General features: G+C 42.1%; 1 protein-coding gene across 3 annotated transcripts in view; it reads right to left on the reverse strand.

The window, feature by feature from the left end:
- Positions 1-442: 442 nt before the first annotated feature.
- spryd3 (SPRY domain containing 3) overlaps positions 443-26,702 on the reverse strand; it is a 38,281-nt gene continuing 12,021 nt past the window's right edge. The window contains exons 7-12 of one of the 3 annotated variants that reach the window (XR_014537989.1): positions 15,788-15,937; positions 9,012-9,069; positions 5,205-5,312; positions 4,703-4,839; positions 737-2,887; positions 443-694 (exon numbers count right to left, since the gene is read on the reverse strand). Coding sequence is in view for 1 of the 3 variants with exons in the window: in XM_083569656.1 (XP_083425782.1) it covers positions 2,753-2,887; positions 4,703-4,839; positions 5,205-5,312; positions 9,012-9,069; positions 15,788-15,937 (588 nt within the window). In the remaining 2 variants the exon portion in view is untranslated. Of the gene's footprint in view, positions 2,888-4,702; positions 4,840-5,204; positions 5,313-9,011; positions 9,070-15,787; positions 15,938-26,702 lie in introns of all 3 variants that reach the window. The other 2 variants (XR_014537990.1, XM_083569656.1) reach the window with 2 other exon arrangements.

Raw genomic sequence — 26,702 nt, forward strand, 5'->3', positions numbered from 1 at the left:
TTGGCGCAGCAGCACAGTGTTATAATTAAAGAACGCACACTGCAGCGTTTCTGTAGGACACTTATTTTGTTTAGAAGAAAAAAATAAAATCAGACGTTGAGAAAACCGCCTCTTTGGTGCGGTCTAAAGGATGTTGGTTACGTCTGCATGCAGTTCCAAAGAGATGCTGCTTCTTAAGGATGATGAGCAAAGAACTCGTCCCTGAAGGAGTTCAAACACGCCGACTTTATTCTCATATTGCTACTTCAACCTCGTTAAAGCTTCGATTCCTAGTCCTTAAAAAATGAGAGATTGAGAAAAAAAAACATTTAAATAAAAAACACATCCAACCTGAGACAAGGCCTTAAGACTTCCAGGTAAAACCTCGTATTCAGACATTATCTATGAAAATCCCGTGTTGCACCAAGATTAAAAAAAAAAAAAGGGATAGAAAATGCAGCCCTTTGGATGATATTATGGCTTTCACTTTATTCAAGAGCACTAAATCCAGCTGAAGGGTGAAGTCGGTTTTCTTACCTCCCACTTATTTGTCAGTTCAGAGTTCAAAATTGCATTAAAAGTCTCAGACTTGAGTTTTACCCGAAGCCCCCCGACTTGAGTGTGTGTAAGTGAGGGTCGGAACGCGGCATGCAATTTCTGCATGAAATCCACATAAAACTCTTCGAACATGGCCCTGCTGATTTGCATTCACACACTCACACACACACACACACACACACACACACACACAACGAACACACTACGAACACGGCGCTATAAAGAAATAAAGCGTGTTTATTTCCAGATCCCAACCCCTCCCTGATTGCATTTAGCGGCTCGGTGACGCGTACCTCGATGCAAACGACGCGACTGACCTCCGCCCATGACGCGGTTACCTCGTGACATTTCTCTGCTCCTGCTCGGGGCCTCGATTCCACGAGGCAGCGATAAGAACGTGGCACTTTTCTATCCGAATGTCAAAACATTAGAAAAAAAAATTAGAAATGTCACCAGCTTCAGGATTGTGACGGAAAGGGGAAGGTGCAGGAGCGTGACGCTGATGCTAATGCTCAGGGACGTGAACGCACCGCGAGCGTATGCCGTTTATAGAAATGCCATTCTCTCTCTCTTTCTCTCTCTCCACTCATTCATTCATCTAGTTCCTGAAGTGATTCTTTGTTAGTTGCTGTGGCATTAGTACAGCCTGTGATATATATAATCGCATATATAACTGTACATTATATACAAGCTTCTTAAAAAAAAAAAAATTATAGCTACATATGATCTATGCATATGATTGGAACTCATCTTTATACAACTTCTCGTTAGTCAGCTGCAATCGTCTAAGAGCTCGGTTTAGGTTGCTGTATTCAGAGTTGCTGGCAATAAAATAAGAATACATTTTATATTTAGATAATGTTTTCTTTTAAAGTAATTAAAATTACATGCAGACGGTGGCAGAAAAAAAAAAAGAGAAAAATTTGGTGTCAATTTGAAAAAAAAAATTGTGTTGGGGGGGGCTAGACCTTTATTTTTATAAGAAGTCTTATTTTATAAGAACTATAATAATCTGTTATAAAGAAATGGGAATTTATTTCGCCATTGATCGTCTCGTTCACATTTACAAGCTCGGGCGAATAGATAAAGAATTTCTGATTGATTTCTTAAAAATTCTCAATAAAGCGTCTGAATGACTGTAAATGGGAACTGGTTGTTATTTATATGATAATAATCGAGTCGGATGGTAAATTATTATACAAGGTCGTATTTAGACATCTAACAATATTCGGTAGCTGTTCGCTTTTTTTTTTTTAAGAAAGCTACACTATATGGACAAAAGTATTGGGTCACCTGAATTCACACCTGGTTCTTTCCCAAACTATAAGCAGAAAGTTGGCACACAATTGTATAGAATGGATGCAATAGAAGGAAATTTTCCCTTCACTTGAACTAGGAGACACAAAACCTGTACAAGGTGGGCGTTTAGTGGTTAAGGCAGTGGACTTGGGATCCAAAGATCGTGAGTTTAAATCCCAGGCACATCACGCTGCCATTCCTGGGCCCCAAACAAAGGCCCTAAAGCCCAAATCTGCTCATTTTGTATGGATGTGATAAATGTTAGTCGCTCTGGATAAGGGGTGTGGAAGATCTCGAGTGGCCTGCAATAGAGCTCTCAATCCTAATAATCAGTGATGAATTGGGTGAATTGACTGCACCGCAGTTCCCGACTGCTGAAGGAGCATGAAACTCCATAACCACACTCCAAAATCTAGTAGAACATCTTCCCAGAAGAGTGGAAGTTATTCAAACAGGAAATGGAGATCAAATGTGCAATACATTAAAACACATATACATGTGACTCCTACGGTCAGGTGTCCACCATCTTTTGTTCATATAGCATATAATATTGATAATATTGCCAGACAACGTAGCCGGACTTACAGCTACCAGAGACTCTACTCAACTCTGAATACAGCTTCACGGCAGGGTTACACGCCACTGCGACCATCGACAAAATCGTACAACGAGAATACAGTTTAGACCCCATGAAGGACCAAAAAAAAAAAAAAAAAAGACGGTAAGCATTGTTATTCCAGCACGAGTAAAAACTTTTTTTGGTTCGATAAAATGATGCACAAAAAAAAACCCCAACAGTGAGCACTCATGAATAAACAAAACATATCATTTTGCAGAATTAACATTCCCTGATTCCCTTTCGAACCGTTTATAAAGCTCGCGGCCGGATTTGATACAGCTATGGAGCGTTCCGTCATCATCCGCTGAGAGGGTGGAGATCCACCTTCACCTTCTCTCCGCTGCTCAGCATGCCGACGGTGGGGTAGAAACCTCCGGCCGGGACCACCACCTCTCTCTTCCCGATGATCTTCCCGTTGCGGGTGAAGAACACCTAGGGGGCGACAGAGAGTCATGTTTCACGCAGAACATTCAGAAAGACCCAGGGCTCGAACGCCAGCTGCTTCTCATAGCGGCGCACAGAGCTTAGTTATAAATGGCGTGAACTTTTCAGGAATTAGAAGTACGCAATCTTTTGGCTCGGGCTTGTTATTTTTTTCCCTCTGTTTACAAAATAAAACACTGAGGCCTTAGTTTACTTAGTAAATATCTACAGTTAAAAAAAACGGTCAGTGTGGAGTGAGGATGCACAGCGGTGGACACACAAATATTGTTGCAAAAGTGTGGCAGGGTGCACGGTCATGCCCGGCCTGATCTGCTGCAGGCCAAGCCGAAATTCTTTGTGGTTACTTCAGGACTGAAATCCTCCTGTGATTAATGCTGCTCAACTTTCACACCCAGAACGAACCTGAGCACACAGAGATCTGGCCGTTCCTAGAAGACGACACCGCTGGCTTTAAAAGCGCACGCACACCTAATAAAAATGATTCATGCATTGTTTTAGTGTTTGTTTGGTTTTGTTTCTATTCACCAAGCCGTAGTTGTAAAGAGTCAGGGGGTCAAACTCGAGATTTTCAGAGCAAAGAAACACAACCCAAAAAAAAACTATGGTGACAAATCTAACACACATGTTTGTCTGTGCAGAGGTATGTTTTTTTTTTTTATATCCGGTGGGGATTAACTGGAGTCCAAAGAACTAATTTTGTGTATAAGGGTGAGGTTAGATTTAAGCGCAGATACAGCAGCAATTTACAGAGGTGGAAAGTAACGAATTATATTATTTTATTACTTATTTGCATTAGTATAATTAAGTAGTTTTTTTTATGTACTTCTACTTTTCAAAGTAGTTTTTAAAATCTGTAATTTTGCCTTTACTTTAGTATGTTTTGTCTGAAGTCAGCTGACTGTTACTGAGTCAAATAAATAAATAAATAAAAATAATGCAAGGGGGAAAAACTACTGCACCGATCGGTTGCCAGGCGGAGAACAAACACGCTAAAATCACAAGAAAGTAAAACGGAGACGGGCGAGACAGACGCCAGTGATGTAGCGAAATACTGTCGAATGGAATCTTAGTTGCCTTTTTGTTTTTTTCAGATTTTCAATCTTTTTTTTCAAATCACATTTATAAAGTGTGGCATTTTTTTCAATTAAATTTGTTGTTATTGCACTTTCATTTGAACTAGTTTAAGCTACTTTTTACTTTTACTTGAATAGAATCTTTAGACCGGAAACTTTATTTGTACTAAACTAAAATTTCATTGACGTACTTAATGCAACTACTTTAACTTGAGTAGAATATTTTATTACTCTTTCCACCTTTGGTAATTTACAGCTTATTTAAGGTCCTCACAAGGACAGTTTATAGGACAAATCTGTGTATGTGCATATTATACGTGTCCTCTATTTTCGAAGTCAAATTAGATCTTGTAATAAAAAAAAAAAAAGTTCCATCACAAATCTGATATTATGCACTTATTGGATTAAGTCGGATTCTGATCCCTGATTAATCTGCAACAACTGGTTTATTCTGATCGGTGAATTTAAAGCCTGTCTCAGGAGCATCAAGATGAGGTGATAAGAAATACACACTGAACTACAAGCGATCCACCATGTTTTAGGGAGTTAAGAGAAAATCAAAGGACCCAGAAGAAACCCAGAGCCCATGACGAAACTTTTGACTACATTGAAGTGCCAATGCTACATAGCCCGACTGTGCTTTCCTCATTTAGAATAACGTAGAATCCTAATCATTAGGCTTTAAACCTTTTCTACGGAATCTAATAATGGAAATGTCTGGACAGCTCACCATAACCTTCCTGCCTTCCTGCTCCTGCTCTGCGTCATCCCCCTCTTCCTCCTCGTCTTCGTCGTTTAGGTACAGTACGTTCTGAACATGGTTTTGTTTGGGATTCTCGCCTACGTCCTCTCCGTCATCGACCTCATCTAATTGAAAAAAAAGATACGCAGACAATTGGTTCGTACCAACAGTTACAGGAAGTGTGCGATTCCAAACTGCTAGATGGAAAACACTTCAACAACAATTACCAACTTGAAGATGTTCTTATTCTCCAAAACTAGTGTTTTTTTCGTCGTACACCAAAAGAAACTTGACAAAAGAAATGCAACAGCTACAGAGAGGACTTTCATCGGCAGCCTTTAATCTGCCCCACACCCAATCACTTGGAAGTAAAAAAAAAAAAAAAACAATGTTTGTTTGCATATCCAGTAACATGCACAACTTCCCTCTATCTAGTGGTACTTATGGAATCCAGCTTCTCCAATCAGTTATGGCTGGCACAAGGGCTCACCTTCGTAATCCCGAGGAAACATGATCCCACAGCCCATGATGTCGCCTTCGAAGCAACGTGGGCCGAATGGATCTCCGACTCCACTGCCATGGAAGATCTTCCCGTCATCTGCGGGAAAAAGAACCGGCACAAGGCGTTCCAAGATTCAGCAACAGTCGCAGACTAAATACTATACAGAAAAAAATACTATAAAATAAATACAAAAATAAAACAAAGATATGGGAATGGATATGACCGAGAAAGTAGTCCAGATTTAAAGTGTCGCAAAATGTCATTGTCACGAAAGTGTTCATGTGCTGTAGACAGAGAGAGAAATTCTGGTACTGGGTGCTTTCCTGGTCTTTCCATCCCACTTTATGCACCAATACCAGCAGCGAGTGTACAATTTGCCCATTTATTCTGAAGCAGAAACAACTTTGCTGACTGGACAGATACGGCAGACTGATCTGCCCTCGAGGCTCCAGGCTTCCCAGGTATGTAAATGTAAGGCATTTGGCAGGCACTCCTCGGTCGATCAACTTACAGAGCTTGTCTATCAAGTCTTAAGGTACCAACAAGCAAGGGCACTTCCAAGAACATCAAGGCTCGACATTTTCAGTCAACTGCTACAAGCTTTAACTACCAACTGGATGCCAGTCCAATGGGGAGCATTTTTAATATTGGTCAAAGTACAGGTCAGGATTTGCCCACTACCATTGGGTATATTGGAGGTGGAATGGCGCATATGAGGTGGTATTAAAAAGTGTCGAGACTTGTTTTGCAACATGCCAACAGATGGCAGCACAAGGCTGCACGCACAGTCACAGGGGGCACCAACCTTTATAAGTCAGTGTGCCAAAAGACACTATGCTGTGTACATCGGGAGCTGTGTAACTGGTGGTATTCTGAGCTCTACTCACACGTGAGCTCGCTGGAAACATTCTGACTTATGCAGAATTTTTGCCAGTAACCAGTCCAGAGGGCACAGAGGCGGACTGGCAAGAAAGACTCTAAACAAGTCAGACTGATGATTCAGGACCAGTTGCAAGGGTCTAAAATGCCAAAGACAGACTAGTAGACATTTTTAGCCAATAAGCATCAAGTCTCCTTGGAAAGACATGGTCCAATACTGTACAAGAAATTCATGCATGACCAGAACTTACACTTGATTAATGTGCATTTGCTAGAGAATTCCACTCCTCTGGCCATGCTGTTGATGCAAAACCATGCCAAAACAAAAAATAGATTTCTTCGGAACGTCGTCTTTACTGTCTGTTTGTTTAATCTTTCTGATAAAAAGGAAAATGAACAATGGCAAGATACAGACAACATGAAAAAAACCACACACAGACACAGAAAAGGTAAAATGCAGGGAAAAAAGCCCACTGCACCATGTAACCGGTAAATATTTGTGAAGTTGTCATGGGACCCGTTCCTGGCTCGGGATCCGGCTTAAACAAATCCCTATCGAGAATATGGGAGAGTGATGGAGACAGTGTATCATTAAGACTCGAATGCGGGCCCCTGTCACAACACGACACCACAATCGCAAAAAACTCCGCAACCAGTGTGGAAGAAGTAGATGGCTATAAATAGATAGGGGACATAGGTGTGTTGTCTCAACCTGCTGGAACACTTTCAGGACTTTTGGCACCTGACCTACACAGATGCTTTTCCTCGTATGTTTCCTCAGAGCCCTGTCTGGAAAAGATGTGAGGAGATATCTCTGCCGGGATGCTGCTGCTTCCACAATAATAAAAAAAAAAAAGAGGACAACATATCAAGAAGTTTGTTGTGCCATTAGTAGATTCCTCAAATCGAGTCCGGCTCTATCCAGCCAAGGACATTATCGAGTGTCTCGTCGCAAGCGTGCAACATTACAGCAATAAACTGGCAAACGATCGGCTTGACCAAAGTACTAAAGCAGATCAAGAAATCGTTCTCTTTGCAAGAAGTTTGGGTTCCTCACTCAAAATGTCAAACCCAAAAGGCTTGTGCAGCAATTGCAAGATGTATTTCGAAATAGTTTATTTTTTTCTGACTGCCCAAAAAACAGCTGGGATCGAACCCAGTGTGGGTCCTGTGTATAGGACCGCACCTGGCACTAGCGTCAGGTGTAATGGGGGCTCCATATAGATCATGGCATCTTAATGACCCGTGACCCTCTTACCTGTCCCGCTGCTGAAGTCTTGCCAACGCTTAATCTGGAATGAGCACCGTAAACACGGCCCTCCTTTGGGTCGCAATAACAAAATGACGGTTGCCTGATGGGCGGGCGATAAGCTGAGAGGTTTGCTTCCTAGCGTAAGGAAGAATAATAATGGAGGTGCAGCGATGATGCGATAAGCCAAGTGCAAACAGGATTGGGAAATGTACATTACGGCATGGCTGGAATTTTGGAAGAGATATCAATAAAAATAGTGCCGCCAGCAAGGCAACAGACAAGCAGCACAAGACATGTCCCCAAGTTTCAGCATGTGGACTGGGCTTTCGGCTTAGTAAGGGTCTGCGAGTGCGGTGCTTCTGCAGTCTAATCGTGTGGCATGACAGAGGTAAAGAATTCATGGGGTAACAAAGCCATCAGATATGCTACATATACCTCTCTCAACTGGAAGTCTTCAAAGATACAGTTCTGTGTCTCAAAAAGCTCATAACTAATCACAGTCCAATCATTTCCTGAGGCTCACCAAAGTGCAGATCCTGAGATAGACAGAAATGCCCCTGATGATGCTCCTGGTCACACTCAATGGGCTTTCCATGTGCCCCAAAGTCAAGCAGAGGCAAAAAGAGTTCAAGCTAAAGAACAAAGCTCCAGCTTGAGATGAAGATATGTAGAAATACGAGGTGGTATCGGGAAACGTAATCGTCTTTTAATCTTTTATCTTGTAGTGTTTGTAGATCAAAAATCACTGTGCTGGAGGGGGCAGTAAACAACAGAGCCACAAATAACGATGTGCAAAATTCTCTGGAATTTTTAAGACTGGAAACTTTCTGTGACGGGATGTAATAGGAATAAACTGGGAATTTACTTAATTGCTGATTAGCCTATAATAGGGAACCTAGATTTAGTTGTAATTTATGTTTGCATATTATACAGTTTAATTTATTATTTCCCATAAAGTTCCAAAGTTTCCAAATTGGAACATTTCCAAAATTCCCCAAATGGTTCAGAAAATGTACAACCCTGGTGCCCACACACACGCAGAGAAGCAAAGGCCAAAGCAAAAAAGAAAACAGTCAGAGAGACAAACATATAAAATAAAAACAGGCGCATATTCAGACACAACAAATGTACAGAAAAGCAGACAGACGTACACACTAAAATAAATCGCGTCAACAGGTTGCACACGCAGGAACAGAGACCCCGACACCCTCCAAAAAAAGACCCAAACCTGCGGACAGAAACACACGTGCAGCAGACGTACACGCAGGCGTTTACACACCGAGACAGAGAGATGCATTTTTAATTTTTGAGAGAATTCTGAACAGGCCCGGACAGAGCCGTTACTCAGGAACAAACGCAGACACACGCGAAAACGTGTAACGCAAATAGCGGTTGAAAAAGAATACGCGCTGGCAGAATGCGGCGTCTCGGCCTCGGCCCAGTGACGCTCACACACTCACTGCATGTGAACTCACAATAGAACCAGAGCCTTAATCACAAACAGGTGATCGGTGGGTGCAGTGCATGAACACATCACGATCACACACACACACCATCACATCTAATAAACTGATTTGCATGTTCTGGATGATTCCAGGTATAGAAAGTTGTGTGTGTATATGAGTGTGGGTTTTTTTTTTTTTTTTTTAAAGTGCGAGTCTCACCTGCATGATACGCTACTGAGCCTCGGCTCCAGCCTGGATGTCTGTTCTTCGGGTAATCCTAGAAAACACACACACACACACACACACACAGAGAGATGAAGACATTAGATGACCATTGAATCTACATTTACACGATGGTGGGAATTAATTGGACTTATTGGGACACTTTTGTTCTACTTTCACTGCATAAATGCTGACTGCACCCCAGGACTCCTCACATCACCTATATCAGTACCTGACTTCACCAAACACCCTTGTGTCTAAATAAGCACAAATCTCCACACACACACTTCAAAAATCTAGTTGAACATCTTCCCAGAAGGAAGAGAGTTGGAAATGGGGTGTTTAAAAGGCACATACAATTCTTAAGATCAGGTGTCCACAAACTTTTGGCCGTACTGTGCGTATTCTTAAAATGTACGTGGTCGCACTTTTAGATGTGACTTTCCCTAACAGCGTAACCAAGTAGAAATGATGGTATCAGAACGATAATAAAAGCGATCGAGAAACCAGCAGTCAATGGAGAAGAGTTGCAGGACAACCTGAAAGCAGCTGGAACAAGATGTATACGGAGAACAATAAGCAATGAATCGTGTCCATTGGTACACTACATGAGAAATCCTGATACACAAGCAAATTTCAACAAACACTTTTGGAACAAAAGATAAAATGCTCTGGGGGCAGTTGAGCTTGCCGTGTTTGGAGAAAGAAAGTTTGGGTTCTAGTGCTTTGCTGCTTCAGGTCTGGAATTCTGGCCAAGTACAAACGACACTGAGCTTCCGTGGACCTGGTGATTTTGTCCACCAAGGTTACTGCTTTCACGCGGTAGCACAGGATGCGTCTCCGCTATAGTACAGTCCCATGCCGGCAGGAAACACTCAGAGCGGCCAAACAATTTATTTGATCCCGATAAGATCGGAGAAGGAGTCAGAGTTAACGATCGGAAATGTGTTTTCGCATTTTCTTGCATCTCTACGAGCGAAGCACCTGCACGAGCTCTCCACGACTGTTGTTCATTCCTGAAATGTTTTGCTTCTTCCTAATGGTTCGGCGCACAAATGAGGCGTTCATTTGCTTAACGGTGATGCTCTTATCGGGTCCGAGAGATGAAAATAGCATCTTACCTCTTTTGCCCTCGAGGGGGTAAGAATCGTTCGGAGGATCTCGCTGACACAAGGGTGAAAACGCAGATGTTTTTCAACCCGGTTCAAAAGAAAATCAAAAGCGAGAAACCACGGAATGCCTTTGCGTTTTAAAATGTTCAGCGTTACTTCATTTTCACACATTCTGGTTCAACGTCATATTGAGAAAGCAGATTTTTCACGTATCTTTACTCAAGTATTTCATTTTTTACTCGTTTTTGATTGGCGCTTGGCAGTGGTGGATTTAGGGGACATGGGCAGACGCCCAGAGGGGGGAGACAGGGAGCAGGGCATCCCTGCTAGACTCGAATCCCAAGATGTAATGCAGCTGAGTTACAGCAGAGACTTGGTTCAGAAGAAATCTACAAGTAGAGTTTGATGTCTTGACTAAAAAATGAATCAAAGTTCAAATTAGCATGAAAGGTAAACATTTGAAAGAGGACCTTTGAGATGAGGAGGTGAAGGAGCCCAGATAACTAAAAGGACTACCGCATCTGCATTGTTTTCTTTAGGTAGGGTAGTGATGGGAGGATCAGATCGTTTAAGTGGCGTAGGTTCTTTTTTTCACGTAACAATAATGTCAAGATTCTATGAGCAGACTATGAGCAGACTATGAGCAGACTATGAGCAGACTATGAGCAGACTATGAGCAGACAGTCAAATGACATTGAGAAGCCATTAACAGATGTCAAGTCAAGAAGCTTTTATTGTCATTATAACCACATAGAGCTGAGCTGACACAGTACACAGTGAAACAAGACAACGTTCCTCCAGAACCCTGGTGCTACATAAAACAACATGGAGCTACTTTCACTTTCATAGAAGTGAAACTAGAGCAAATAAACATGGAAACATGTTTACATTTCCACACGGTTAAGAAAAAGCCAGCACAGGAAGCGGTAAGGATGCATGAGAATAAAAGCAAAAGGAAGCAGAAGAGACCGAGGGAATGTGTCTTACAAGTTCCTCTCCGGCCTCTTTTTCTGCTCTGTAACCACAAGACCTGCCTTTTTTTTTTTTTTTTTTTTTTTTTTATAAACTCGTCTCCAAGATTACATGGAAATGGTTTTGGTTCGGGCTCAGTAAAGTATGTGGCCGACGGCAGCGCCGCGCTGAGAGCTGGATGTCGTTTGATCTGTTTATCTAATTAGGAAAATTGAGGGGATGAGAAAGCAGCAGAGCAAAAGCTGATGGATTTACTGTCTCAGTAAAAAAAAAAAAGCCACAGAACCAGTCTTCGCAAGATGGATGATACACTTAAGTATCCATCGCTTTAATTTCAACCCACGGTCGCAGTGAAGAACGATCTCAACGTAAAAGCATTCCCATAGGGCATTAGGATTAGAGCATGACGCTGAACAAAAAAAGGATTTCCAAAAAAAGGATTGAGGTGATGACACGCCAGATGAACGTGCTACAATAGAGGACCGATCATGGAAGATTGGAGCTGTCATAATAAATCATTACGAGTAGGTAACTTCATTTTTGTAGACACTTTCCTCCATGGTGAACATCCATACACTGGTACACACTGCATCCACACAGAGAACCAACAATAATATTAACCAAATAAAAGAAACATTATCCTGTCAATCATAATTATGGCGGAAAATTAGGGCAAAGAAAAATGACAGGATTTGCTCACATTAACGCAATTAGTGTTGAGGGGTTGCAAAGGGGCGGAAAACTTCTGGTAAATTTCCAGAAACGTTCTACGGGAACTTCATCTGTGGAATTTTGGAATTAATCCATGTTTGAAACTTACCAGGAATTTATGGGAATTTATAAGAATTTGGGGGAAGATTTTATATTCATATCATAACAAATATCAGGGCTGAAATGATTCCCGAATAATAAATAACTCCAATACAAAAAAAAAATAAAAAATTACCCAAATTATTTGCCTTGATGCTTCGTTTTAGTCAATTTAACGAAACACGGAGCACTGTGTTTTCCCACGGACCATTATTACTGACGGACCACCCTCTAAACTCTGGAGTGCCCTGGACAGGTAACATAGAAGACGCTGCAGAATGGAAAATGGAGGAAAAAACAGCGTGGGCCAAAGAAAACACTGTACAGTGCGTTTACCTTTTTTTTTTTTTTTTTTTTTAAGTAATTTCAAATCGATTTTGATATTTGTATTTATATATTTTTATATATTGCTAGTATCATTTTGTTGCACAATTACACACGGCACAAGGAAGTTGTAAACAAATTTGTTTACGTTTGTGTAATTGACGTCATCATTTTGTGTGCACGATTAAAAAATGTATTGTTGTGTTATGCAGGAATGCACAGTGCATGTAGGGGGCGTGGCCTCAATACCCCTGCAGTAAGTGTGCAGTGTGCATGTGATTACAAATGTACAGGGTAGAAATTCAACAGAAACGCCACAGATCCGGTCAATGTACCCAGGGCAATGTTTTTTGGCACTTTAATGAAGGTCAGTGCTCCCTGTGACTGTGCGTACAGCCTACAGAAGGTTGTATTCTTCAAACTGGTGGTTAAATGCCTTTAAAGTGAAGACATTCAGGCTTCCAAAGAACACAAACAGTCATGCTAGTGTCACTGACTCAGTCCTATCTAATCCATGGTGGTGGTGGTGGTGCAGGGAGAGGGGGGTTAAATCAGTGTTATATGAGCTGCCTGCATTTTCACACTGTGGCAAAATCAACAAGTCGCTGAGAGGCTGTTGATGGAGGTTGATGCCCATCTCTGAACAAATTCAGCGCGAGGTTAAGTGATGGAGGGCGATAGAGTACGGGCTCCGTGGCCACCATAACGATGCTGTAAAGATGAGAGTGGTGAAAGAGTCCTTTGTGCAAACATCTCAGCACTGTCAAGTCAAAAATATGAAATTGGTCGCCGCGAGAAAACGTCCGGGTCGATGAAATACTGCATTTCTGAATAGAAAGTTCCCGGGTCAGGAAGGCCAAAGGGGGTAAAAAAAAAAAAGAGATGGAGATTGGCGAAGTAGTAACAACACATCCAACCCTCATTACCTCAATGTCAGACCTTTGTCCTGCAACCGGAAGTGCTTTAGAGCTACAAACTAGTTCCTGGCTGCGTTCCGGGAGACAAAGTCAGCGATGGGTGATGTTCGGGACCAAAATCAATGTTCCGTTGCTTTTTTTCAATAAAAGACAAAGAGAACTGTTGGGGGAGACCCACAGAAAAGACCTTTTGTTACCCAGTTGTAAAACATTAAGTGTTTCGGAGAAGCTTCAGTGCTTTATAACTCGTGGGACGGATTAGATTTTTGTTTTTGTTTTGTTTTCTTTGTAGTTGCCTGGAGGACGAGAAGGTTCAGCAATAGAAGATGTCTCATGTAGGCTGTGGAGTGATTGAGCTGATGGTAGAATGATTTTTTACTGAACGGATTAATTAGCGTGCACAGATGACAGGCAGGTCTTTTCACAGTCAGGAACATGCAGGAACATGGAAACAGTGACGTGACCAAACCAAGAGAATAAATAGGAAATTTAAACACAACATGCAGTCACCTTGGTTCCCAGGCTTCCAAAACAAGGAAGTGGGCAGACACGTGGAGGAGCTAATTCGCTTATCATGGTTTTTAGATTTCAGCTCTAATCGGAGCAGATCATCGAGACTCTCAGAAACTCGAATGAATGTTACATTTCAGACTTCCTGATGTTAGTTGGATAATATAGAACTTATCTTTTTTTATTTACATTTTCTTTATTTTACTTCGAGCAACTACAACCAAACTATTTCCCTATGAAATCAATAAAGTATTCGAATTCTAATTCTGATTAGGAGCTGCAGAGGTTAAAATGGACTTGGTCAGGGGTCGCCAAATAGTGAACCGCATTCAAGATGATATCAGATGCAAAGCGTTGAGGGGCAAAGCGTTGAGGAGGCGTGTCCCCGAAAAAAGATTTCCATGGTCGAATCAGATTTAAATCAGCTAAATTGCCGGTGCAAGCGCTAAAACTATAAGGCACAAAATATACATTGAAATGAAACTCTGGAGGCTCCAATGCAAAGAATGCAAAGGTGTGCCTGGTAAGCATGCGTGCCATGATCGCTCAGAAACAGGATGCTGTGCGAACTTTGACGTCCAAATGCAAGCAAACTGTAATTAAGCAGCCCTGCAATTATCTGCTTTACCACCTTTGTTGGCATTTTGCTGCATAATAAAATACAGATGCGTTAAAGGCTGCAATGTTCCGTGGCAAGTTACGGCACCTTTGATAAACCTTCCCGCCACTACACCCCCCCCTGTCCAACTTCTCGTCCCCCCCCCCCCCTCCCCGGAGGACAGCGAAGTCAGTGGCCTTGTTCAACCCTTCAAATCGACACGCCTGTTTACTGTCTGCGGTTGCAGACCTGCGAGTAATTAGCCCCAGAACGGTCCGCAGCCACCCTGAGACGAGAGGCAGGAAGGAACGACGGCTGTCCAAGCGATCACAGTAAACGAAGAGGAATGCGCGAGGCAGAACTGTTTAGATGCAAAACGCACCAGTAAAGGGGAAGTCGGCGATTTTGACCAGAACGGCGATTTATTCGTTTGTTTGACGCACCGTTTAAACGAGTCCTTTGATTACGCTTTGGACTCTGATCATCATGGAAAAATTTCCTCTGCTCCAAGCACAGACTCTGAGTGTTGCTCAGACAGCGAGTGCTGAGTGTTTTTTTCATCATGTGGTGGAAAGACAGAGAGGTGATTTGTCACGAGGCCGAGTCGCGTTTACACGCGCCGCCTTGGGGCAGGTGCAAATGGTCTCAGCATGGATTCCAAATGGTGCGATTCTTCCACATTTCAATAGGTTTATATAAATATCATTCTCCAAGAATAAACAGTACAAATCATTTTCCAAAATGACCAAAAAAAAAACCAGTATTAGTTCTAGTATTGAATCCTTATCGCCAAATATTACTTCTGATTAAACAGTTTTATTGTTGTGAGAAATTGTAAGATTTGATGACAAGACAAAATAAAAGTAAAATGTGTGTTATTAAAAAAGGGAGGAAAAGAGGAAGAGAGTGAGAATTGACGAAAAAAAGAAAGAAGAGAGTGAGAATTGACAAAAGAAAGAATTGACGAAAGAAAGAAGAGAGTGATAATTGACAAAAGAAAAAAGAAAGAAAGAAAGAAAGAAAGAAAGAAAGAAAGAAAGGAGAGTGAGAATTGATGAAAGAAAGAAAGAAAGAAAGAAAGAAAGAAAGAAAGGAGAGTGATAATTGACGAAAGAAAAAAAGAAAGAAAGAAAGAAAGAAGAGTGAGAATTGACAAAAGAAAGAAAGAAAGAAGAGAGTGAGAATTGACAAAAGAAAAAAGAAAGAAAGAAAGAAAGAAGAGAGTGATAATTGACGAAAGAAAAAAGAAAGAAAGAAAGAAGAGAGTGAGAATTGACGAAAGAAAGAAAAAAGAAAGAAAGAAAGAAAGAGAGCAGTAAAGCGAAATGAAGGACAGAAAAAAAAGAAAGAAAAAAGGAAATGAGCAGTAAAGCGAAATGAAGGACAGAAGAAATAATTAAACAATTTTCTTCTTTTAAAATAAAGTTTCTCGTTTAGGCCACGCCCACTTCTCTGCTGAACCCCTTTGTAAAGGTTGTATTATAGACACAAAGCTTTTTGTCAGACACGGACTGCATAAACATTCCTTACCCTCCGAGCAAGACCCAAAGCGATGTAGCATTTCTCTCCAGGGTCCACAATCTCCACCTCGAAGTAGTGGCTCCGTGTGCAGAGCGGCTGGCGAGCCTGAGCCAGTCCTACATCCACGATGCTCTTTCCCTTTCCTGTGTACTCCAGCAGCTGTAGAGACAAACAGCACCATTGTTACACCAAATCACATGCTGAAGAACACAATCACATCATACCATGATCACTGAGCTGCTCTCTGCTCGCTCCCTCACACGGTGATGCATCGATTTTAAAAAGCTCTTAATATCCATCTATGACGTATCGCATCGTCGGCTCTTCACCGAGGAGAATGGAGATGTGTATACATAATATATATATAATATATATAGATATAGATATAGTGAGGAAAATAAGTATTTGAACACCCTGCTATTTTGCAAGTTCTCCCACTTAGAAATCATGGAGGGGTCTGAAATTGTCATCGTAGGTGCATGTCCACTGTGAGAGACATAATCTAAAAAAAAAAATCCAGAAATCACAATATATGATTTTTTAACTATTTATTTGTATGATACAGCTGCAAATAAGTATTTGAACACCTGAGAAAGTCAATGTTAATATTTGGTACAGTAGCCTTTGTTTGCAATTACAGAGGTCAAACGTTTCCTGTAGTTTTTCACCAGGTTTGCACACACTGCAGGGGGGATTTTGACCCACTCCTCCACACAGATCTTCTCTAGATCAGTCAGGTTTCTGGCCTGTCGTTGAGAAACACGGAGTTTGAGCTCCCTCCAAAGATTCTCTATTGGGTTTAGGTCTGGAGACTGGCTAGGCCACGCCAGAACCTTGATATTCTTCTTACAGAGCCACTCCTTGGTTTCCTGGCTGTGTGCTTCGGGTCATTGTCATGTTGGAAGACCCAGCCTCGACCCATCTTCAATGCTCTAACTGAGGGAAGGAGGTTGTTCCCCAAAATCTCGCAATACATGGCCCCGGTCATCCTTTCCTTAATACAGTGCAGTCGACCTGTCCCATGTGCAGAAAAACACACCCAAAGCATGATGCTCCGACCCCCATGGTTCACAGTAGGGATGGTGTTCTTGAGATGGTACTCATCATTCTTCTTCCTCCAAACACGTTTAGTGGAATTATGACCCAAAAGTTCTATTTTGGTCTCATCTGACCACATGACTTTCTCCCATGACTCCTCTGGATCATCCAAATGGTCATTGACAAACTTAAGACGTGCCTGGACATGTGCTGGTTTAAGCAGGAGAACCTTCTGTGCCATGCATGATTTCAAACCATGACGTCTTAGTGTATTACCAACAGTAACCTTGGAAACGGTGGTCCCAGCTCTTTTCAGGTCATTGACCAGCTCCTCCCGTGTAGTTCTGGGCTGATTTCTCACCTTCCTTAGGATCATTGAGTCCCCACGAGATGAGATCTTGCATGGAGCCCCAGTCCGAGGGAGATTGACAGTCATGTTTAACTTCTTCCATTTTCTAATGATTACTCCAACAGTGGACCTTTTTTCACCAAGCTGCTTGGCAATTTCCCCGTAGCCCTTTCCAGCCTTGTGGAGGTGTACAATTTTGTCTCGAGTGTCTTTGGACAGCTCTTTGGTCTTGGCCATGTTAGTAGTTGGATTCTTACTGATTGTATGGGGTGGACAGGTGTCTTTATGCAGCTAACAATCTCAAACAGGTGCATCTAATTTAGGATAATAAATGTAGTGGAGGTGGACATTTTAAAGGCAGACTAACAGGTCTTTGAGGGTCAGAATTCTAGCTGATAGACAGGTGTTCAAATACTTATTTGCAGCTGTATCATACAAATAAATAGTTTAAAAATCATATATTGTGATTTCTGGCCTTTCAAACTCAAAACCTTACGCTTGCCCATTTTTCCTGCTTCTGACACTGGACTTCCACGGAGTACAACTAAATTAGGTATTTCTAATGTTACTAGCTAGAAAGGAAGTAAAATTCTATCTAGTGGTAGATATTATATATTTTACTTCTGTTTAATCCGTTTGCAAACTATCCAACGTGTCTTGCATACGCATTACTTTGATTCGCTGGTTTTTCAGTTTTTTTTCCCCTAACCACCTTAATATGTTTGATATAAAATATTTAAAAAATAAAAAAACTTAATTTTAAATCCAATGCAAAATGCATCTATTAACCCAAAGAAACCATATAAACCGTGTCGTGTGGAAGGACTGCAGAAAACTGCTCAGGACACTCTCCTCATCTTTTCTTCCTTCCTTGCTAGAACAAAGGCACTGAATCCAAGCCACAACACAGAGGCGTAATGACTTTCAGATTCTAAAAACTCTTCATTAATTGCTCCAAAGTTTCCATTCACAATGTCAAAATCACCATATGCCCGAGCAGTGGAAACAATCCTCCGACACCATTTACAACTCTCGGCCCGCTTGTTTACCCCCAGAGAGTGACTGCTGCTCAGGCGCTCTGACAGACAGACGAGGAGTGAAAAACAAATAATCCTGAACTTAAAATACTGTTTTATTTATTTCTATTTATCGTATTATTTAGGTCCGACAGTCCTTTTCACTCCACTACTGTGCATTCGGCTAAAAGTGGTGAGGTTCAAGTGCCAGAAAATGCCTTGATGACAGCAGATTATTGTTTGGCTATAATTAGTTTTATGGCTATAAATATAAACTCATCAAGGTTATGTTTATCTTTTTCACTAGAGCCACAAAGTCTGAATAGATTTATTTATTTTTTATTTTTTTTAAAGCCAAGAACTTAATCTATTGCATCAGTTTTCTCGCGGTTTTCTGAGGCTCTAATCTCCGATCTGATGAGACGCCTTTAGCGAAACCGTACGCAAACCATAATAATAGCATGAATGGACAAGCAGTGTGTTACAAAATCTGTGCAGGTTTATGTTTAGAAAAATAAAGTCTCTGACCTAAAGATACCACCCCCCCCCCCCCCCCCCAAGCACTCGGTTGGATCAGATAAAATTCTTTGCATTGTCTGCATGCTGACGAGCCCCAACCCAGAATGTTACAGTCTGCGCTTTGCTGTGAAACCGGGAATTCTTAGACCTACACCTTCATCTTCAGGAAGAGGGCGAAGTCCACATCTGGAGAGTAGGGTTGGTGCTAAAGCGAGATTGTGTGGCTCGTTCTCCGACGATCATCATGCACAAGCTGCTGGACGGTTTTCGGGGGTTGAACTCGTTGAAGGTCTTCCTGCCTGCCGCTCAAAACACCTCGGACAACTCGTTGCAGCGAGACGTCTCCGTGGCAGATTTGTCCACAGAATTTCACCCTTGCTCTTTGTTCTAACTTTCTGTCCACGGTGAGATCGCAGACGTGGTAACGCACGCGGTCAAAAAAGCACCAGTTTGCACCGTTAGTCTCTAAACTTTTTGACGCCACCTTGTAACACTCCAGCTGTTTGATTGTTGAACTTGAACGTATGCTTCGGTTCATCGTCTTTGTATAGTGAAGCCGATTCCGGTGATTCACAATCCAGACGGAATTGCATGGTGCTGTACGGAAGTATGGAATGGTAGCCATGTTGGTTAAATTCACCCGGGGCTCTAAAACAGCCCCAAACCATTAAGCTGCCACCTAAATGAGGCAGTCTGCTAATGTTTTTCTGTTTATGCCAAAAATGTCAAATTTGGACTCATCTCTTCCCAGATCTTTCTTCCTCATTCAATGTTTACCAATTCAGTTTTTCCCCCTCTACTCAATTAGTTGCATACAGTATAACCAAAAGGAACATGGAAAAAAAGAACCCTTGGCCCTGCCCCGGTAAAACATTGTGACATGCTGAAGTAAACAGCAACCCCTAAAAAACTTCTCCTTTATCTTTCAAGACGGCATGAAGTCAGGAATCTTATAGGGAAAAGCACTCAGAATAAGATTATTCGGCTACAAATAACTTCATGTACGCAGAATCTAGTATCAGTCTCGACTTGCAGATCACATAGAAATGAAAACGATTCTCACATACACAACGCTCCTTGTCTCGTGTGCCTCCTGCGCCTGGTTCTGATCAAAATTTTATTATGATTTCTTCAAATTGGCAAAACCCCTGCGAACGCATGCCGACGCGTTCGGTCGTGCAAAACATCGTGTTCAAATCGGGATTCCAGTTTCTGCTTCTATTTTTTATCTGTATTGGTTTTTGCCAGGAATCCTGAGATCTCAGCTTTTTTTTTTTTTTTTTTTAATACTCTCTGCTCTTGCTGATGTTTTTTCTTCAGGTCGTGGCAAGGCCGGTCGCGTGCGCATTTATCCCTCAGTTAAAATTCCTTGAGTCATACCTCCCTGCCTACTCGGTGCTGAGTAACAGGGAGGCTGGCCACTCCCAGAGGCAACCGACAGCTCCCGGCACGCTCTGGTGACAGCACTGACAGATCCGAAAGCTCTCGTCTGCAGTTCTTCTCCTTGTTTTGTTGAGCTGCTGCCTGGGCAACAGGTGCACTGCTCCACAACCTGCTTTCCGGAGCATCTTACATGAGGTGAAGGAGGAGAAGAGGGAAAATACTTCTCCGTCTCCAAAATCGCCCCTGACATTAGTGCACTCGGTCTGCAGAACTCGTTTGTACTTGCTCCTCGCCCTCTGATTTATTACGACCAAACTGATGACATCTCATGTAAAATCACTAGTCGACGCGAGTATCCTCGGATGCACCCTGAAACGCTTCAAATCAAGCTCCCATTGAAAAGACTTGATGGTGCACTTGCATGCTTTCAAGTGCCACTCGAGGTTTCCAAGGAGTTCCAGAATATTTCGAAAGCTCTCGAGCAGATGCACCTCGGCGCCTTAAAACACAGGCATTAGCGTGACCGCAAGGCTTAAAGATCCTCGTAAAACACGCCTGGGTTTAAAACTTCATTGTGAAGATCAGGGAGAAATTTTATAGTACAGGAGATCGTGGCCAAATCAAAGCAAGTCATCTTTTATTTATGGTACCTCGGCTTTCGGAGGAAGTTGTTGATTTATTATCTAGAACAGCAGCTCTGACAGTAGTGCCACAGGGCTGCTGGATTTGTTCCTACCGTAGAGCAGAGTGCTCCGCCCCGTCGTTCATTAGTTTCAAACAACATGCCACCAAAGAGTTTTCGTCTTCTGGACACCAGCCAATAGCCCGTGCATCAAAAACTTTCGAGACGAGACTCTGTTGACAAGAAAGTACTTTATCCATGTACTATTCCTTCAAAATAGTCCCCTCGCCCAGCAATACGGCACTCCCAGAGTTCCTGCCACTCCTGGAATCTCTGTAGCCATTTAAAAGTCTCAAAAAAAAAGCATTTGTATGAAACTTGCACCCAAATGAGAATTCTAAGGACCGGGCTATCTGCCCTCTTCTGCATACGCAAGCTCAGAAAGCCAATTCTCCACAACCCCCCCCCAAACTGTTGCACCATCGGCCACTCAAGCCATTTCTCCACTGTGGGTGCACTTCATCTCACTCATTGGAAGTGAGGGGTTAGATTAGTTGTTAAGGCATTGGACTTGGGAAAGTTGTGAGTTTAAATCTCAGGCGCACTGAGTGACACTCGTGGGACCCTGGGCAAGGTGTGAAACCCCATAGCTACTCATTTGTTTGAACAGCAGTGAAATTTGTTTTTCGCATATCTCAGCAATGTTAGAAAGCTGTGGTCAGCCATGATACAGCACCCCCAGGAACATGAAGGGCCTTGCTCAGGGGCCCAAAGCTTGGTAATACTGAACACCCCATCAGTATCCCGGAGCCTTTACCACTGAGCTTCCACCGCCCCAGATAAATGTTGCACTCGTACTGAACAGAGGGTGTGGATTAACAGATCAAGTCTCGACTGTCACACTTTTCTTTTAAACTATGCTGCAATAAAGCAATAATTTCTGAAACTAAATTCCACATCCTCAATCCATTCTCTTCCCATCCAGCCTAGCGGTGTCTTATATAAATTCATTCCTCGCATGATTTAAGGACCATAATTGCCGGCAGCAGGAGTCTTGGTCGGTCCCGAACCCAACTGCTAATCACTGGGTATTTCTGTGTAAAAAGGCAAAGGCGGCTAATCGTTCTATGATACTGAGCAACAAACGAGTTTTTTTTATGCTGTCAGCAGATGCTGTCTTTTCAAGCAGAGGAGAAACGTCTGGCCACGGACTGCATCGGAAACTCGAAAGGGGCTTAAAAGTCGGTAAGAGTCGAGCTCCCAGAGGCACGGCATAGCTGGAGGGCATACAGGGAACAATCTGCTTTTAATTTGCATACAAAAAAAAAAAAACAATCAATAAAAACAGCCCGAGTCTGAAATAGACCGAAACCCAAGACCGCATTACTCTATTAAATTTTTTTTTTAACTGACAGCGATATCAGGAAAATAAATGCTATATATAATCTTTATGATCACACGACTACAATCAGAGTAAGAGAAGTGACTCATTTTTCTCCAGAGTCATCTTACTTTCCGTCTTTAACGAGCCCCAGTCACGCCCACGCTGCAAATCACTTGTTAAAGCACGTTAGCAGGCCTCGCGCCGGCGACGAAGAGGGTCTGCGCTTCCTTTTTCGCTCCCGCGCTCTCGCTCTGACTGAAGAGTGAAACTAAAAGTCGCACAATGGTGCCGTTTACTGGAAGAGTGTTTTGACTCATGAAGTCTGGTCAATATCTGTACTTGGAACTAGCCGATAGACTGAAGCAATAATGAGAGGAGTCGCTGAAAAGTCTCTGGATGGAAACGAGTCGAAAAATTCCAGACATAAAACAATGTAGACAGAAAAAAAAATAATAATAAATTTTACCACAAAATCTGTAGTGTACTTCAGCAGCTCGGTTGCTTACTCTGATTTTTGTTTTGCTTTATTATTGGCTTATAAAACTGCGAATGGCAAATCCTTTTCCGTTCAGTGAATTGGCCTTTTCTTCACGGTTTCTTCGGTCTGACAAAGCAGAACACGTTTCCTGTATCGCCGCAGCAGGAGCTGAAACAATAAATAAATACAGCTGCTAAATCGCTGTGCCTCAAATTGGATTCTGAAGCATAACACAGGAAGGATTCTGCAGTAAAACAGCAGGCCCACGGCAGCAGGTCGCAAATCTGCAGGGAGATTCTTCGACGTGAATGGATGGAGTCTCCGGGGTCAGACACGATCCTGCAGGTTCTCCAAGTCCACATGATGGACAAGTTTGCATGTTGCATCACTAACATGATTAAATGGAGGGTGATAAGGGAACGGCCATTAACAGCCGTTTCACTCTATAAATATGGAACAAGTTACAATCACTGCTGTCAAACTGAATAATACGTGAAGATATTGAAATTCTAAAGTGTAATTCTAAGCTATTTTGATGTGATAGCTATATAATAAGATAGCAGTCACGCATAAAGTACACAAACCATGTACTTAAATTAAAGGTAAAATATGACCAGTAAAAGTAACTAAAATAAAACGAACGGAGGATCTCTTTTAAAAATAGAGTCGAGTACAAGCAGTGGCTGACAGTAAGGAAGTAAATGTAATGTGTCATTGTACTTAAGTAGCTTTTTCACATATGTGTACTTTACTGAAGTATTTTTCATTTGGGGACACTTACTTTTTCACATTTCAAAGTCAAATAACTTTTTACTCAAACTTGTTTCTGTGTATCTTCTTAACACCAACATACAGTTCAGCATCAGTTCAACATCAAACAGAACATTTAAAGAGAAATAAATGATGAAGAAACTCCAGACTCGAACTCACTACAACACACGTGACCTCATTTACACAGTTATTGATATAAGTAAATTTAAAAGTTTTATGATAATTGTAACAGAGATCAATCAGTGTTTGACTCATTATTATCATTCGATTAATGGATTGTTGTGTTGAGAGGAACATTAGAGTCTTTTCACATCAACTGAGTTGATTGGAATGGTATTGACTCGTTGTCTGTATAGTTTAGTGTGTTGTTTCTGTCTGTACTTTTGAGGTATACAGCGTTCGCTTTTTTCCTTAGTAATGACATCATTGCACACAGCAGCACCGCTTACTTTATTTCGGCAGGACGTCCAGTGAGAAGGTTTTCAAACTCGGCTGTAATGTTTCCCTTGGGTTACAATTAACACTGTGGTAACAAAATACACGCAGACGCGGCAAAGTCATGTTTCATTTACGCTGAGTGGGGCACGACGCTGCAAAAATGGCATGATTTTCTTTTTTATATATAAATGTACTAAATACATCAATAAATAACCCAGGGGAGTGTTCAGGTTGGATTTCGACAGCCAGAACTACGATGCAATACCCGCTGTATCTAAACAGGAGTCGCCATTCCACTGGTAATTAATGTAAACAGAGCAAATAAAGGCCTCGGCTCCAGAGGAGGCAACATCTCGTGGCTCTGTGAATTCTGCGGCTAAAACCCTCCTCCTTTCCACCTCATAAAATACATACCAGCCAGCAGAGCTGAACACACAGTAAACCCATGGTGTACTGCATGTACATGCTCGAATTCTAACTCAGGAGCTCATTGAGAGCAACTTCTGGCCGAATATCCCATAACACAAAGACCTCTTCAACTTTAATCTCCTGCTTCTACACATCGGACGTCACTTCAGAGCATAAGCACCGCTCCGTACGCCCCTCGCTTTTGTTCTGGTTTCCCCCTGAAGCGCTTTTCATCCAAAAAAGGTATCGGGAAAACTGAAAAGAACAAAAAGGAAAGCACCAGCAGAAACAGCCTCCCCAAGAAAACCACAAAATGCCCCTCTCTTACCTAAGAACACTCCTCCTGAGCTGCTTTTGCTCAATGTGAGGTCTCGGTACGAGTGTAAAAACGTATCTACCAATCAGAGGAAAAAGAAATGAAAATAGTGCCGTTTTTTCCCCCTCCAGTTTTCAAATGTGACCTTCAACCACCCTGTAAATTTATCAGACAAATAATTACGCTGAACTTGGAGCACCTCACCATCCACCTTTTATCTCTCTCTTGATTCATAAAGCTCAGTGTGCTAATTCCTGGTTTAAAATGTATGTGAGTTGCAGTATGTAAGTGATCTGGTGTGTTCCAGCAGGTGACCGTGACTTTATCTGACCATGAATTTACACAATTTATAATATTTGCACTTCTGAATAAACTGCATTTCTATCTGTATCTATCCATCTATCCATCTATCCATCCATCTGTATCTATCTATCTATCCATCCATCTATCCATCCATCCATCAAAACATCTGTATCTATCCATCCCATCCATCCATCGATCCATCTGTTTTCATCCATCGATCAATCTGTAGCTATCCATCCATCGATCCATCTGTAGCTATCCATCCATCGATCCATCTGTAGCTATCCATCCATCAATCCATCTGTAGCTATCCATCCATCTATCCATCGATCCATCTGTATCTATCCATCCATCTATCTCTATCCATCCATTCATCGATCTATCTGTATCTATCCATCCATCCATCCATCTGTAGCTATCCATCCAATTATCCATCCATCCGTATTTATCCATCCATCTATCCATAATCCATCCATCCATCCATCCATCCATCCAGCGATCCATCTGTATCTATCCATCCATCCAGCGATCCATCTGTATCTATCCATCCATCCAGCGATCCATCTGTATCTATCCATCCATCCATCCATCTCTATCTATCTGTATCTATCCATCCATCCATCCATCCATATCTATCCATTCAGACATCCAATTATCCAGACATACGTATCCATCTATCCATCCATCCATCCATCCATCCATCCATTGATCTCTGTATCTATCCATCCATCCATCTGTAGCTATCCATCCAATTATCCATCCATCCGTATTTATCCATCCATCTATCCATAATCCATCCATCCATCCATCCATCCATCCATCCAGCGATCCATCTGTATCTATTCATCCATCCAGCGATCTATCTGTATCTATCCATCCATCCATATCTATCCATTTAGACATCCAATTATCCAGACATACGTATCCATCTATCCATCCATCCGTATCCATCCATCCATCCTTATATATCCATCTGTATCTATCCATCTGTATCTTTCCGTTTATCTATAGATATCTAGTGATTTGTAGCATGGTGTAAAAACTCGCACTATGCTATGTTAAACCGTTAAACCCGACTCCTCCCGAATGCGCCATACATGCAGCAATGATCCGATTATGGCGCCTGAGACGCACTGTTTTTTTTGGATCGCTCCAGTGCCACAATCCATCAACAGACCCACAGATAACCGACCTAGAAATTATCTCCAAATGGTCCAGAATGCTGACGATTATTTAGAGTGTGCTGATGGGTAAATTGCAGGCTTCGCGAAGATCAGGGATCCACGTGCCAGCTATCAGTGTTAACGACGACAACAAGAACAACAACAACGCTGCCTGACAACAAAGAGCATCGGCCAACAATCTAAACGGACCGCTCGTGCTCCGAGTCCGCGAGCGAGCGGATCAGGTTCCTCGACCGTATCTGATGCAGGAAATGAAAGCGCCGCTGTCAGCTGTTGGTTCCGCAGCTCAAACCATCGGCTGCCTGTAATAACACGCCATTATCAGCCCAGTCGTGGCGGCAGAGGCATGCGGCATGCGTACGCAGACCTCTTTCTCCTTCTTCAGCTTTCTGCTTCCTAAAAGGGTAAATCTTCACTAAGCTGATTACATCTTAGAAAATCTCCTGCAGAATTTAGAGAAGACAAGATGGGCAAAGATTTCACCGTCTTTCTTTCCTGTTTATGAAGCCAAGCATCCTTGCAAGTTATGTGCCAGTGTTTAAGTTTGGGGCCTGAAATCTGCTGCTCTGATCTTTAACCTGGAACTGTAAACAGTGATCTCAGTAGGCTTCAGGTGATTACATACCTTATCATGTCTAGTAGTTATTGTAAGATTCACCGACTCGCGCCGGCATAAAAGTTAACGATGTGATGCACCGATTAAAAAAAAAAAAAA

This window comes from Silurus aristotelis, assembly GCF_946808225.1.
Source record: "Silurus aristotelis genome assembly, chromosome: 19".
Taxonomy (NCBI): Eukaryota; Metazoa; Chordata; class Actinopteri; order Siluriformes; family Siluridae; genus Silurus; species Silurus aristotelis.